This window comes from Pholis gunnellus (assembly GCF_910591455.1).
Source record: "Pholis gunnellus genome assembly, chromosome: 11".
NCBI classification, from domain to species: domain Eukaryota; kingdom Metazoa; phylum Chordata; class Actinopteri; order Perciformes; family Pholidae; genus Pholis; species Pholis gunnellus.
The window spans coordinates 15,638,176-15,650,458 of NC_136538.1; the positions used below are offsets into that span (position 1 = coordinate 15,638,176).

At 44.3% G+C, this 12,283-nt stretch overlaps 1 protein-coding gene across 3 annotated transcripts in view; it reads right to left on the bottom strand.

Annotated features, from left to right (window-relative positions):
- The window catches only part of LOC306703192 (cGMP-dependent protein kinase 1), a gene marked incomplete at its 5' end in the record, with an annotated part of 81,900 nt that extends 74,073 nt beyond the window's left edge, over positions 1 to 7,827 (bottom strand). The window contains one exon of one of the 3 annotated variants that reach the window (XM_079169067.1): positions 7,571 to 7,827. In XM_079169067.1, coding sequence (XP_079025193.1) covers positions 7,571 to 7,827 — 257 coding nt within the window. Of the gene's footprint in view, positions 1 to 3,745; positions 4,066 to 7,570 lie in introns of those variants that run through there. The other 2 variants (XM_079169065.1, XM_079169066.1) reach the window with 2 other exon arrangements.
- Positions 7,828 to 12,283: the final 4,456 nt, after the last annotated feature.

Here is a 12,283-nt window from a genome sequence, read left to right on the forward strand (position 1 = left end):
CCACAATCTATGTTCCTCGAAAGTTCACTTTTTTAAGCAGAGACTGCGCACAGAGGAGACAATGATTTAGACTTAACTACTGCAGTGCCCGTTTAAAAACATATCTCTTCAGAACAGACCGATTGCTTGGCCTGTGGTCTTGCTGTCTGCGGCTTTCTCCAGAACCGCTCATCCAAACAATTCCCACTCAACAATGCGCTGCCTTGGGTCCTGAGCAATACACCTGCCACATCTGCATCACACACCCAAGTCACGGTCAGAAACACCGGCGAAAAAACGCCCTGGCGGGTTTTTACCTGTGAACCAGACATAATAGACATAGTTGGGGCCCCCAACTAAAAGGGCTCCAAACAGCAACTGATTTTTTATATTATGAAAAATGTTGTTTCAATTCTGACTCATCGTACCACGAAATTATTTTAAAAAGGCCTCCAAAGCACCCAAAGAATATGCAACTCACTTTACTACTAAATTAGCCTGACAGACAAATGTTTGGTTATTGAGATAGATAGATATATATACGTATATATATACCTTTTCAAAGCCAATCTGTCAGGACCCGGCTTGCTGTTTACTTCCTGTCACCTGCATTAACAAACATTGCTAGAGGAAATACAAAGCGGCCCATTTTGAATGCTTATGTTGTGAAGTCTAAAAAAGTCTGTTCAGGATTATATTTGTATCCATGACAAGTAAAAGCTCAACCTTGAACCGAAGTTCAAAATGTAAAGTTACATTGTGCTGATATGCCTCTCTGTCATCCTTTACTTGAGATAAAGATAGATAGATAGATAGATAGATAGATAGATAGATAGATAGATAGATAGATAGATAGACAGACAGACAGACAGACAGACAGACAGACAGACAGACAGACAGACAGACAGACAGACAGATAGATAGATAGATAGATAGATAGATAGATAACATTAGCTTTTTACTTCTGCCGATTGCATTAACTCCTCAAAAATCCTTAAAGTGGTGTTCATTTGTAATGATTATCTTACTGAACAAAACGTGTAAGTGTCATGAACGTTTGTTCGCCACAAAGTATATTTTCTGCAATAATCAAAAATGTCGGGGGAACCTGTGCGACGTTAACTTCCGGATTGGCCTGCAAAAATACGTCAGCACTCTATTCAGAGAACGTGTCGCTTGGCCAAATTGCACCAAATTAGACAAAGCACTTCCTCGGGTCCCCGGCAACACACCTGCTAAGTGTGAAGTAGATCGGAGGGACAATTCTGGAGATAAATTCTTTGCTTTATAGCATCTGTCATTAGGTTTAGGGAGTGATTCTTAAGGTGTGAAGTGACAGTCTGGACCGTGATGATTCTTGTGATGTTCCAACTGAGTTAATGATGCTTTAAAATGTGCCTCGTTGACCCTCTTTCTGTTATTTTACTCTTAGGAGATGTCTGGCCTTCTCAACCCTGATCTGGACCCCCCGACTTGAGCCTCTGATAGCAACGTTAGGCAACGTCTTATAAGCAGACCCTTGTAAAAACATCTGCCTTCCTCTCCTTTGTGAGGATGATATATTTGCCTTCATCCCGTAGTGAAGTTTAGGGCCGAGGCAAGTTTAGCCTTCCTTAAAAGGAGAAAATATGCTCATTTGGGAGGAAAAAAGAAGAGGGGTGGCAGAAAAGTGGGAGAGGCTAACCAAAATAAGAGGCGGACAGAGGGAAGGGGTGGATAGCTTATGTGTGAGGAATGGTCGTTGGGTCTTGTAAAGAAGATAAAGTGAGTGAGAATGGAAGAAAAATCTAAACATTTAGCCAAATCCAAAAGAGATTATCGCTACACTTCAATAACCAAAACAAAATGAAAATGTAATGGAGCTGTTTTCATCTCTTGAGGGCACTTGCGTAATTTATTAAAAAGAAAAATGTTCTATTCCTCTTTATGATGATAATGATGAACTAATAAGAGAACAGTGCTCAAACAGGCTCAAGTCATTTGCATTAAACAGTCGGCTCCTCTCCAATCATAATTTTTCATGCATCTGCTTATCAGAAGAGGGATAAATGTCATGAAAAGGTGTGGCTGACGCTAAGAACATTAAAGCTGTAGTTGAGAGACTTTGATGGAAGTTCAAACTCGGTTAGAAGCAGTTAATTTTTAGTTCCATCATTAAATAATCTTTCACTTTCCCCGTGGGGATCAATCATTCTTTCCCCATCCTAATTGGCAGATGATTACATTGAAACTCCATAATGTCCGAGACATCAAAATGGGTTGTTTGAAAAATGTCAATATGCAGGACAATGGTTGTTCTTTGGTTGTTTTGTTGTTGCTTTTTGCAAAAGGATGATGACAACAAACTTACCATCAAGGTCTCCCTAAAAGCCTCTCTTAATGAACATATGTATACAAAATAAAAGCTTACTATCATAATGAAATGGTCACTGTATTTGGTTCTCCTCATCTGCCACCCCAAGCTACAGGTCCAGGGTCTCACGCGTATAGCGAGGCAAAGAAAACCAAAACACAACACAAGCTTTCTGTGTTTTTAGCCAACGCACAAAGCTGACAGCTACAACAAAGACTAATGGCCTCTCCCCGCTCAGATAAAAGAAATCCCCTTCATTTTTGAATCTTCTTTCATGAAATCCATGGAGCATCGTTTGTTTGCGTGTCGAGAGATAAATTACATTCATACCTGACACATCTGATCTCTCTGCAAAGTCTGAAAACAGCAACACAATGACAGCATTATTTCATATAAATGATTTAAATGTAGATATTAAAGCAATGATTTTAAATTGAACACTATTCTGCTCATTTTGTTGTGAGTTGACATCCCTGATATGCAATTTCAAAGCTGGATTTAGTTTTGAAATGTATCGATTATATTCAATGCGCTTGAAGAATGAAGAGTAGATGTTTCAGTGTATTGATTCACAATGGCACAACCTTCAAATTCAAACCCAACACACAGCTGGATTATTTCACAACAGATGGCTATTTTAGTGCCAGTTTCAGTTTGAGTGCCAGAACTCATGTTGCAGAGGAAGCTGAGCAGGAGAGAGATGTTTGGGGTAGAGTTGGAAAAGAAGAGAGAGAAAGAGAGAGAGAGAGAGAGAGAGAGAGAGAGAGAGAGAGAGAGAGAGAGAGAGGGAGGAGTTCTACACAAATCATAAGTAAACATGCACAGGGAGCCTGTTAAGACTGCCTGTCACAGAACCTGCAGCTTGTATAAAATTGGACACTGGTACATTAGACAAAGCTGCCGTCACTGGCTCTCTAAACCTATAATTCCCATCACTGGATGGCATTTCATTTTCTCTCATGCTAGGCTGGGATCAGGCTTATTGATATCCAGCCTTTTATCACCAAGCTGCTGATAATCCTACTGATAGCTGTCACTATCATGACAGTTTTCTGACATTGTTTCGCTAATTTTCATAGTTGACGACACCATATCGCAATTTCCTTATATCCTGTGTGTGTGTGTGTGTGTGTGTGTGTGTGTGTGTGTGTGTGTGTGTGTGTGTGTGTGTGTGTGTGTGTGTGTGTGTGTGTGTGTGTGTTTGTGTGTGTGTGTGTGTGTGTGTGTGCGTGTGTGAGTGCTACAGAGCACCACTTCATCCATATTTGCTACAGGTGCCGTACCTGCTGCGCCACACGTAACATTACGCACAGGAATCAGAAAGGTGACAAAGGGTAACAGAACTGGAGCGCAACAGCTACTGCAAAACAATATATATTATGAACATAATGCCTTCATAATTTGGACACCTACTGTGGGCTTTTGGGGTAGAAAGGTAGGGTGACATGGCTAAGATCCTGGATGTCGAAGGCTGTGGGTTCGGCCGAAATTGCCTGCCTCTTCGTCCGCTGCTGCTCGTGCAGCTCGTTCTGCTTGTGGACCTGCTGGGTTGCCGGTTTGATAACGGAGCGGTATTTGTCGAGCTCGGTCTGTAGTCTCTGTATGAGCTCGTCTTTCTGATCGAGCTCCAGCTCCAGTTCGTCGATGAGCGCGTCCCTCTGCCGCAGCTCCTCGATCTTCTCCTGGAGCGCGTACTGGAGGTCACGCAAGGTGCCCATTTCAGACGGAGACGAGCGACTTCCCGATAAGTTTATCGAAAGGTATGCAGTCTAGTCTTTGTCCCCTCTCCTCTGCCACGCTGCTCATAAACTTTATCCGGCATGAACAGCGTCAGAGGATGCAGCCCCTGTCTCTCCTGCGGGGGTGAGGGGGGGGGATCCTCGCCGCTGTCCGTCACTTGCGGATTTTGGGAATGTAACCGAAGGTATGTTCGGTGGTTGACGCGATTTCCGAGGTGAGCCCGTAAAGCGTCTCTACCACTATCACGTAAAGTTTGCCCTCTCTCTCTCTCTCTCTCTCTCGCTCGCTCGCTCTATCCCTCTCCCTCTCTCTCTCTCTCTCTCTCTCTCTCTCTCTCTCTTCCCCTCTCTCCTCCCTCCCTCCCTCGGCGGAGGACAGTCCTCTCCGAGTGCGTCAGGCTGCGACCCGGGGAGAGCGCATGGTGAGGAGGGCGCCTACAGGAATCCATGGCACAGTGCAGTCTGCCACTCCAGAGAGAGTCGCGCGCTCGTCTCACATGAATAATGGACTCGGTGAGAAAAGCCACTGCTCGGAGAACCGTGGCATCAAACCTCGGCAGATCGCCCCGAGGCTGTCGAGTTACAAATAGATGAGCACAGGAGCCTTAATGGAGGTTGACGGTGATGGAAACTTAATGACCCTCAGTGTTAAAATAAACAACGCGGGTTTTTTTCGTTTTTTTTCTCTATCCATTGGGGAAGGAGACTGCATGTATTGTGTCGGACTACCTGTGTGTTTTTGTCTACATGGACAAAAATGCAATGCTCCATATTTCAACCCAGATCATGCATTGGGCACAAAGTGGAAAAGAATATTCTGCTTTTCCCAAATCCCTGTCCACTATTCATTTTGAAGACTGAGGAGTCCATAGAGGAGCAATTGAAGGTGCTAACGGCGAAAAACGATAGCAGCAGCAGCAGCACCAGCAGACATGACTATGCCAAAGATACAGAGGCTCACGACTCTCCACAGCAGCTCCGCATTCCTCATTAGATCATGTCTGCGTTGACTGTGCGCGCTGCTGGTGTCTGTCCACATTATCCCAATGAGTCATCTGAAAGCTCAGTGAACTGCATTTGGCCTCGTGCGCCCTGGACAAATTGAGACGAGGGTAAAATGCCAAGGACAATCTGATAGGGTGAGGAGCCACAGCAGCGATCACTGCGCTGAGACGAGTGGGAAGTATAGCAGGCTGGCTGCGAGGACAAACGGGAGAGTGAAGGAGATTTATTTGGCTGTTAGTGTGTTTTTTTTGTTGTTTTTTTTCTGCTTTTTGGGGTAAATAGCTTCTTTTCCTTGACGAAAAGCGTGTAAACAACCCTGGAGAGAGACGGTCGTTCTAATAATAGATCGCAGCTGCCCTCTTGTGGTGGGATAAAGCGTCGACTCAGGCAAACAACAACACGGTGGCATCATGCCTCTCTGCTCTGCAGGCAGACATGCCCAACACTTAATGATCCTATGCTGCATGTATCATTGCCTTAGTGGGTGACTGAAATAGGTATAGCTTGTACTGTGTGAAATGAACAATGACTTCTTCCATTGCAAATACTGACATGTGACACGTGCGATCAGTGGAAAACGAATGCACATCTAAGCAAACAATTCTAAACCTGCTTTCAGACATCAGAGTAATATAAAAGTATGAATGATATAGAGCAACTGTGAGGAACACCTGTTTAACAAACAATTCTGTTCATTGTCTGTTTGAGTCATTAAAGTAATACGAAGTAATATAAGTATATTTTTCCACCTCCAAAGAGGTGTTTTAATGAAGACAAGGCAGCCTTTCTCCTCTGAGCCAATTAAAAACCTAAACATTTTTTAAAAAAATCTTTTAATCTCTGTCAAGGGAAGGGCGCAGGACACAACGCCTGATCAGCAGCAAAGTTTCCTACATATCGGGAAACTGCAGGCGCCTGGAGACTTCATGCTCTCTCCAGTCCAGGGTTGCATCCCCACATCCTCCCATCATCAAAAGGCCCTCCCACTGTCCTTCAAAGCACCTCTGCGCTTTAAATTTCACCTCTCTAACCATCCAGCTCAGCCCTTTTCCTATGCAGATCAATAGAAACAGGATCCTTTGCTCCATGCTGCGGTAATCCGATGAGCAGGGCGGGACGCCGGCTGGTGCCACGTCCTAACTCTAATGGGGGTCACACTGTCTCCGACCCCGCAGCGGCCTGCGGATGCGGGAGTGCAGGCGGACCCCCCCCCCTCCACACACTGGTGGCACTGAGAGCATTCATGTCACCTTACGAATGCAAACAGGTTTACTTCCGTTTCACTGCACAGAGTGTACGGCCATGTGCTATTAACCTAGTTAACCAATGAAGGCCCATTCAAGCACAGCGGCCTCATCAGCTGGGTATACTCATAATAAGCCCTGAGGAAGGTCGGGAATATGATTAGTATTCTTTGAATGTATACTTGTTAGTCATTGTTTCTGAATGAACCTTGCTCATTCATGACCTCCGCACTTCATTCTTAAGTATTTTTGTTTTATTTTTCTTCCCTCAGGACTCTTTCTGAAGACTGCTGTGTTTGTTTGAATGCACACCGAGCACCAGTCAGTGAGTGTAAATGAGGAACCCACCCTGTCTGCAGGTTAATAATACAAATGAAGACTGGAAATTGTCTAGCCAGCTTAATAACATTAACCCCATTCAGTCAGGTTTCTGCCTGTGTGTGTGTGTGTGTGTGCGTGTGTGTGTGTGTGTGTGCGCGTGTGTGATATCAATATAGCAAGTAATTAATCCTGCTGAGATTATTATAATAGGAATGAGAACATATTAAAAGATGAGGACAGAGGGGGTCAAACTTTTTGCTCGGAGCAATTACACCAAAGTGAAAAGTATGAGATAACAACTTACTATTCAGACTCAGGTCTGATTTGAAACCCTCAAAAATCAGAACAACCATATCGTGAAGCTAAAACGAGCACCTAAAGGTGATGAAGGAAGCATATGGTCAAACAAAGCGTTTTCTAATGGAGTATTAAATATCCTCAGACATGCACTTCGGGTCCTCAGCGTCCAGCTACTAAAAGCCAATAATGCATCGCACTTCCTGTTGTCTGTGTCCCGTGGGACTGGCTTGATGGATCTGATCAATTAGGAGCTCTTTCTGAAGCTCGCCTTAGAGCTGCGTCATCGGCAGCCAAGAATGAAAGTGCTCGTCCATTCATGGCAAACGTCTCCATCTCCCATTTAGAAAAAAAAAAAAAGGAAAGGTAGAAAACAGACAGAAAGAAAAGCTTTGTGGAGAGAGACGACACGGAAGTACACAATAACCTATGAGTGTGTAGAGTTACCATCAACACATGCACATTAATTGCAGCACATTTCTTATGAGAGAGAGTTCTGCTTCCCAATTACTGATTCACACGATGCTGGTAGTGAGGAGAGAGAAAAACACTCGGAAAGATATTTTAAGACGGGAAACAAAGTTTGCACATGGGCGTCACAGGGCAAACAAAGCACAAATGCCCGCTCTTACCAGTCGGACTTGGCGTATTTCCGGAACGCCTGCCGTGACAGGTCCTGGTGCGTCTGAGGCTCCGCGGAGATGCCCTGCGCCCTGCGGGTCCTCGGTCCAATAAGTTGAGCGCTGGGCAAGACGGACTGACATTTGTGTAATTTCCTCTTCAGCTCCTGGATCTCGTCTTCCCTGTCCGCCAAACGCCTCTCCAAGTCCCGTATCCTCTCCTCCTTCAGCAGCAGGATCTTGGCAAAGTCGTCCTCCAGGTCACTCATGTTGGAATCTCTTAACGTTAAACTTTGCCTGCGATTCTCCGCGATACGGGGCAACAACAAAAAAAGCGAGTAAATCTCCCAGTACTCGCACAGGTTGTGAAAACGGACACAGATCCCCCCCCCCCCCCCCCTCCCTCCCTCCCCTCTAAGTACGCGCAGGATGGTGATGCTCCCTTCGCTGTCCACTTGTTTATTTCAGGAGAAAAGGAGCGCTGCGCTACAGTCCACCAAGCGTCCGGGGAGCCGCTGATGATTCTTCATTGAGAAACCAATTACAGCAGCTCTTTCTCTCCGAGGGACGCGGGCAGGCCGTCAAACAGGGCACTGAAAGAGCCGAGGCAACTCCTGTAGTTCACCGCCTCTCGCGCGCTGCAGAGGTAGCCCAGCGCTGCTGCTGCTGTGAGATATTTGTTTACCATCTATATGCACGGTCCCGAGCCGTCCTTTTGAGCGCAATGTTAAACACCCACATCACCTTCCCCGACCTATTGCAACAACAACAAAAATCAATTGTCCCGCACCCGCACTCCTTTCGTAGGACAGTGGACTGAACGGTAGCTGGTTTGCAATGGTCACATGGTGTAGGCGCACATCGATGGAGTGAAAGCAATGAGACAGATGGCCTTTATAGAGGTTGCCCTTCAGCATAGATGTGAAGATTCGTTTACTTCATACATGCATGTTTTTATAGGATTAATGCACTTTTTTTGTCAAGGGGATTGATCCTATGTTATCTAAACTCAAATGATAACAAAAAAAGTTTGTTTTTTTAAATGCGTTGGATATGAAACATCAAATTCAGTCCCTTCTGATAAAGAAAAAGTCTATTAAGTTACATTTGAAATCTTGTCTTATATCAAAATGGATGATTCTAAATTGCAGAAGATAAAAAATAAGTGTCTGTTATCATGATGCATCCAGCATGAAGTAAAGTCAATTACACAACCGATCCGGAGCCCGTTGTTTTCATGATTAAAGTAATCAGTTTCCATCCTTTGGCAACAGCAGCTCATCACTTTCATCCTCGGTGTGCCGCGCGGAGTGAAGAGAGTTCAGTAGATCATCGCTTCTCCCACTGTAATATTAATCTCCAAACCCAGCCTGTCATTTCCATGCACCATTTTTCTTTCTGCTGCCTAAATCTGTTTCAACTCAATGAATTCATTGAGGGGGGGACGGGGGGGCTTATGGGCGCTAGGGGGATGTTTCATTAAGATTCTGAGTTAAAAATAGAGTGAGCAGATCTTCCCTTTGCTGGTGTGGTTCAACATATCTCACCCTTCATTCTTATTCTTCCAACTTCTTATTGGGTGAGGGATGAACGTTTTTTTTTCCGGAAAAGCGTGGCTGTATAATTCTTTTTCCAGAGTTTTAATACACACTGTTTGACATTTTCGTTCCCCCTTTTCACCTGCAGCCCTCCTAAATGCATCTAAGAGGAGCATATCACCATGGTTGTAAAACCCTCGTCTCCCATGTGACACTTGGGATGGCCAGCTTAGCTGATGAGCGTTATCAAGTCATCGTGAAACACATATGATCTGCTTCTGTGCTGTGAGTGTGTCACGTGTCTCACGGTAATGATGAGTGGCGAAGTGAATGCACTCGGCATTCAAAGGCAAGGTGAGGACCCGGGTCGTGTTGTTATCAATGTGGAAAACAGAGATCGATTAATTATGTATGCAGCAGACACTGCGCCCATTATGACAGTGGAAAATTAAGTGTCACTCTCTGTGACCCTGTCCATATCCACTGGGAATATGGGTGCACTGAGAAAAGCACTACTGACATCCTATTCACGAAAAAGGGCAATCATGCAGTCAGACAAAAAGATGTATCATCAATCTAGAATGTCTTTGATCTTATGTCATTACCACAATTAACACCCCCACCATTGGCGCCCGTACACTGATTACATCATCACCACGACTATATCAGCATCACTGGCCTAAGAGGTACATCTGTGTTGCGTACTCGACTATTCCCCATGTTTGCACAGAGTGAGTAATGCTGCACTACCAGTTCCAGCTTGTGTTGTCTGAGCACTACACGGGTCATCTCCCTCGTGAGTTGTGGCAATAGGTAATGGACGCCAAGGATAACCCCGCTGTGCACCAAGAGATATGTGCCCTGGCTGCGTTGAGAGAGTGGCCGTTACACGGGTGCCATTGAGTTCATGATTTCTGAGCGTGGCCGCGCTGTAATAAAGGGCTCCATGTGCTCGTCCTTGCCTTGTTTCTGAAGCGTCTCTGGGCAGAGAAAAGCCGGTGCCCTCTCATTCGCCTCAGGGATAGATCAGCTTACGGAAGAGACGAGGGCAGACATTAGTCACTGTTTTCCTGTAATACACTCTCTCTCACACACACACACACACACACACACATGCTCACACACACAGAAGAACTAGAGAGAGGTATCTTGGGTATTCCCAGACATATGCTTGCACATCATGATCACCCACGCACACACTTGCATGCAGACATTTATGTAACCATTCACAAAGCTGAACTCCCTACAGACACACACACACACACACACACACACACACACATGATCATGCCAGTATGGAAACCTTAGACGGGATTACTGTAAGTGCAATGGTAGGAGAGGTATGCTGCTGTGTCTCTGGAGTATTGTCCCTCTTAAGCCCCCGTTGTCTTTGATACTACATCTGACTGTGTTGTCGGTGTCTCTGCCGCCGTCCCAGTGAGACACCACCAGCTGGCCGCCTGCCTGGGCCAGCCATCCCAGGAGAGGCGATATGAGCGCTGGGAGAAGGTGGAAGACGGAGAGAGACATCCTGGGACGAGGACGGGAGAGATGCTTTAGCACCCGGGGCAATCTATTTCTGAGCCTCCCCAGGCCCGTAAAACACTACACAGCAAATCCTGCACTTTAGCAGCAATATCATCACAAAGATGTAGTCTCACGTCGTAACTTGATATCATATCCAGAGCTGCAGATTGATCACTCCGCTCACACCGGAGATGGGTAGAACCATAGCTCAGGAAATTGACTTAGCAAAACGCATTGATGATTCTTACTTCCTGCTTTCCTGTATTAGCACTATCAAACTCAGATAGGTGATCGTTCACCGTTTCCTGGGCCTCAACAAACAATTACTTTCATCATTAATTTATTTCTCAATTAATCTCTGTGAAGATCTTCGGTCAAAGCTAACTTGACTTCCGGTAGATTATTTAAGAGGAGGCTAATCATCTTTAAAGTGTATATGATCAATGTTTTTATATTAACATAGAACCTACATCTGTGGGGACGAACCCGAAGAGAACTCCTCCCCCGACTTTACATTCCCCGTCAGCTTTACAGAGCTTTTACCATCTTTTAACTCATTGTTTTACTGTTTTGGTTCACTGAGAGCTGTTTCTACAGTTTGCAACTTAGACAATAATGCAAATAGAGCAAATATTGGACTTACATTCATCAAGTGGACAGAAATACAAATACAAGTGAATGCTGATGTTGCTCCGTATTTGTTGGATGTGTAAAAAGGCAACAGTGTGCTATCTCTTAATCACCTTATCACCTTCACAAATATATAATATGTCAGTAGTTTACAGCTTGTTTCCCCTGCCCCCATATGGCCAAAATGTATTAAAAGTGATTACTCTTTAAAGAAGTCTAGTTGCATTTGATATAGCACCTCCAGCATCAATGAATCATTTAATCATACCCATAAAAAACTTTAGATTGTGAGAACATTTTCCAGAGCTCATGTTGACATCTTTAAATTGCTTGTGTTTTTCCAACCAACAGTCAAAAACAAAATTATATTCCATTAAAAAAGAACAAAAAACTTCACATTTGAGCAAATGTTTTGTCATTTTTACGTCTGTTATGGAAAGGGTAAGATGCTCTATGTAGCTTAGATGGTTGAATGTAACTTATGAGGTTTCTTAAGCAAAAAAGAGAGAGAAAATAGAGGCAGGGGCAAGACGAATGTTACAAATACTAATCAGTCAATCAACACATTTTTTACCGCTTGAGCAGAAAAAGTCTAATCAGAAAAAAAAATCTGTTTTGTGATCAGAAGATGAAAGTGAGTGTGAGAAAAAGCTCTGTAAGTTATAGTTGTAATAAGTTCTGGTGTGACGGAGAGAAGAAATGTGTCTGTGAGGCAAACAGGAGGTCACGGGTCACTGGTTGGAATGCTGCATTCCCGTCATCTTCCAGGTGTGCTGGGTGACTAACAGTGTAAATGACCTCAGTCATTTGTACGGTGGCCCTGAGAGCTCAAAGCACTGCCACAAACACAAGCGATCGACAATTTGACAATGCAATAAGCAAAAAAACACAGCAAATATAGATAAATATAATATGGGAAAATTGAGAAACACAATCACCAACTTGACGACATGTGTAGCAAAAATACAGGAAACATAAACCAATCCAGAAACTTTCTGTTTAATCTAGGTTAAACATTCTGATTTCATGA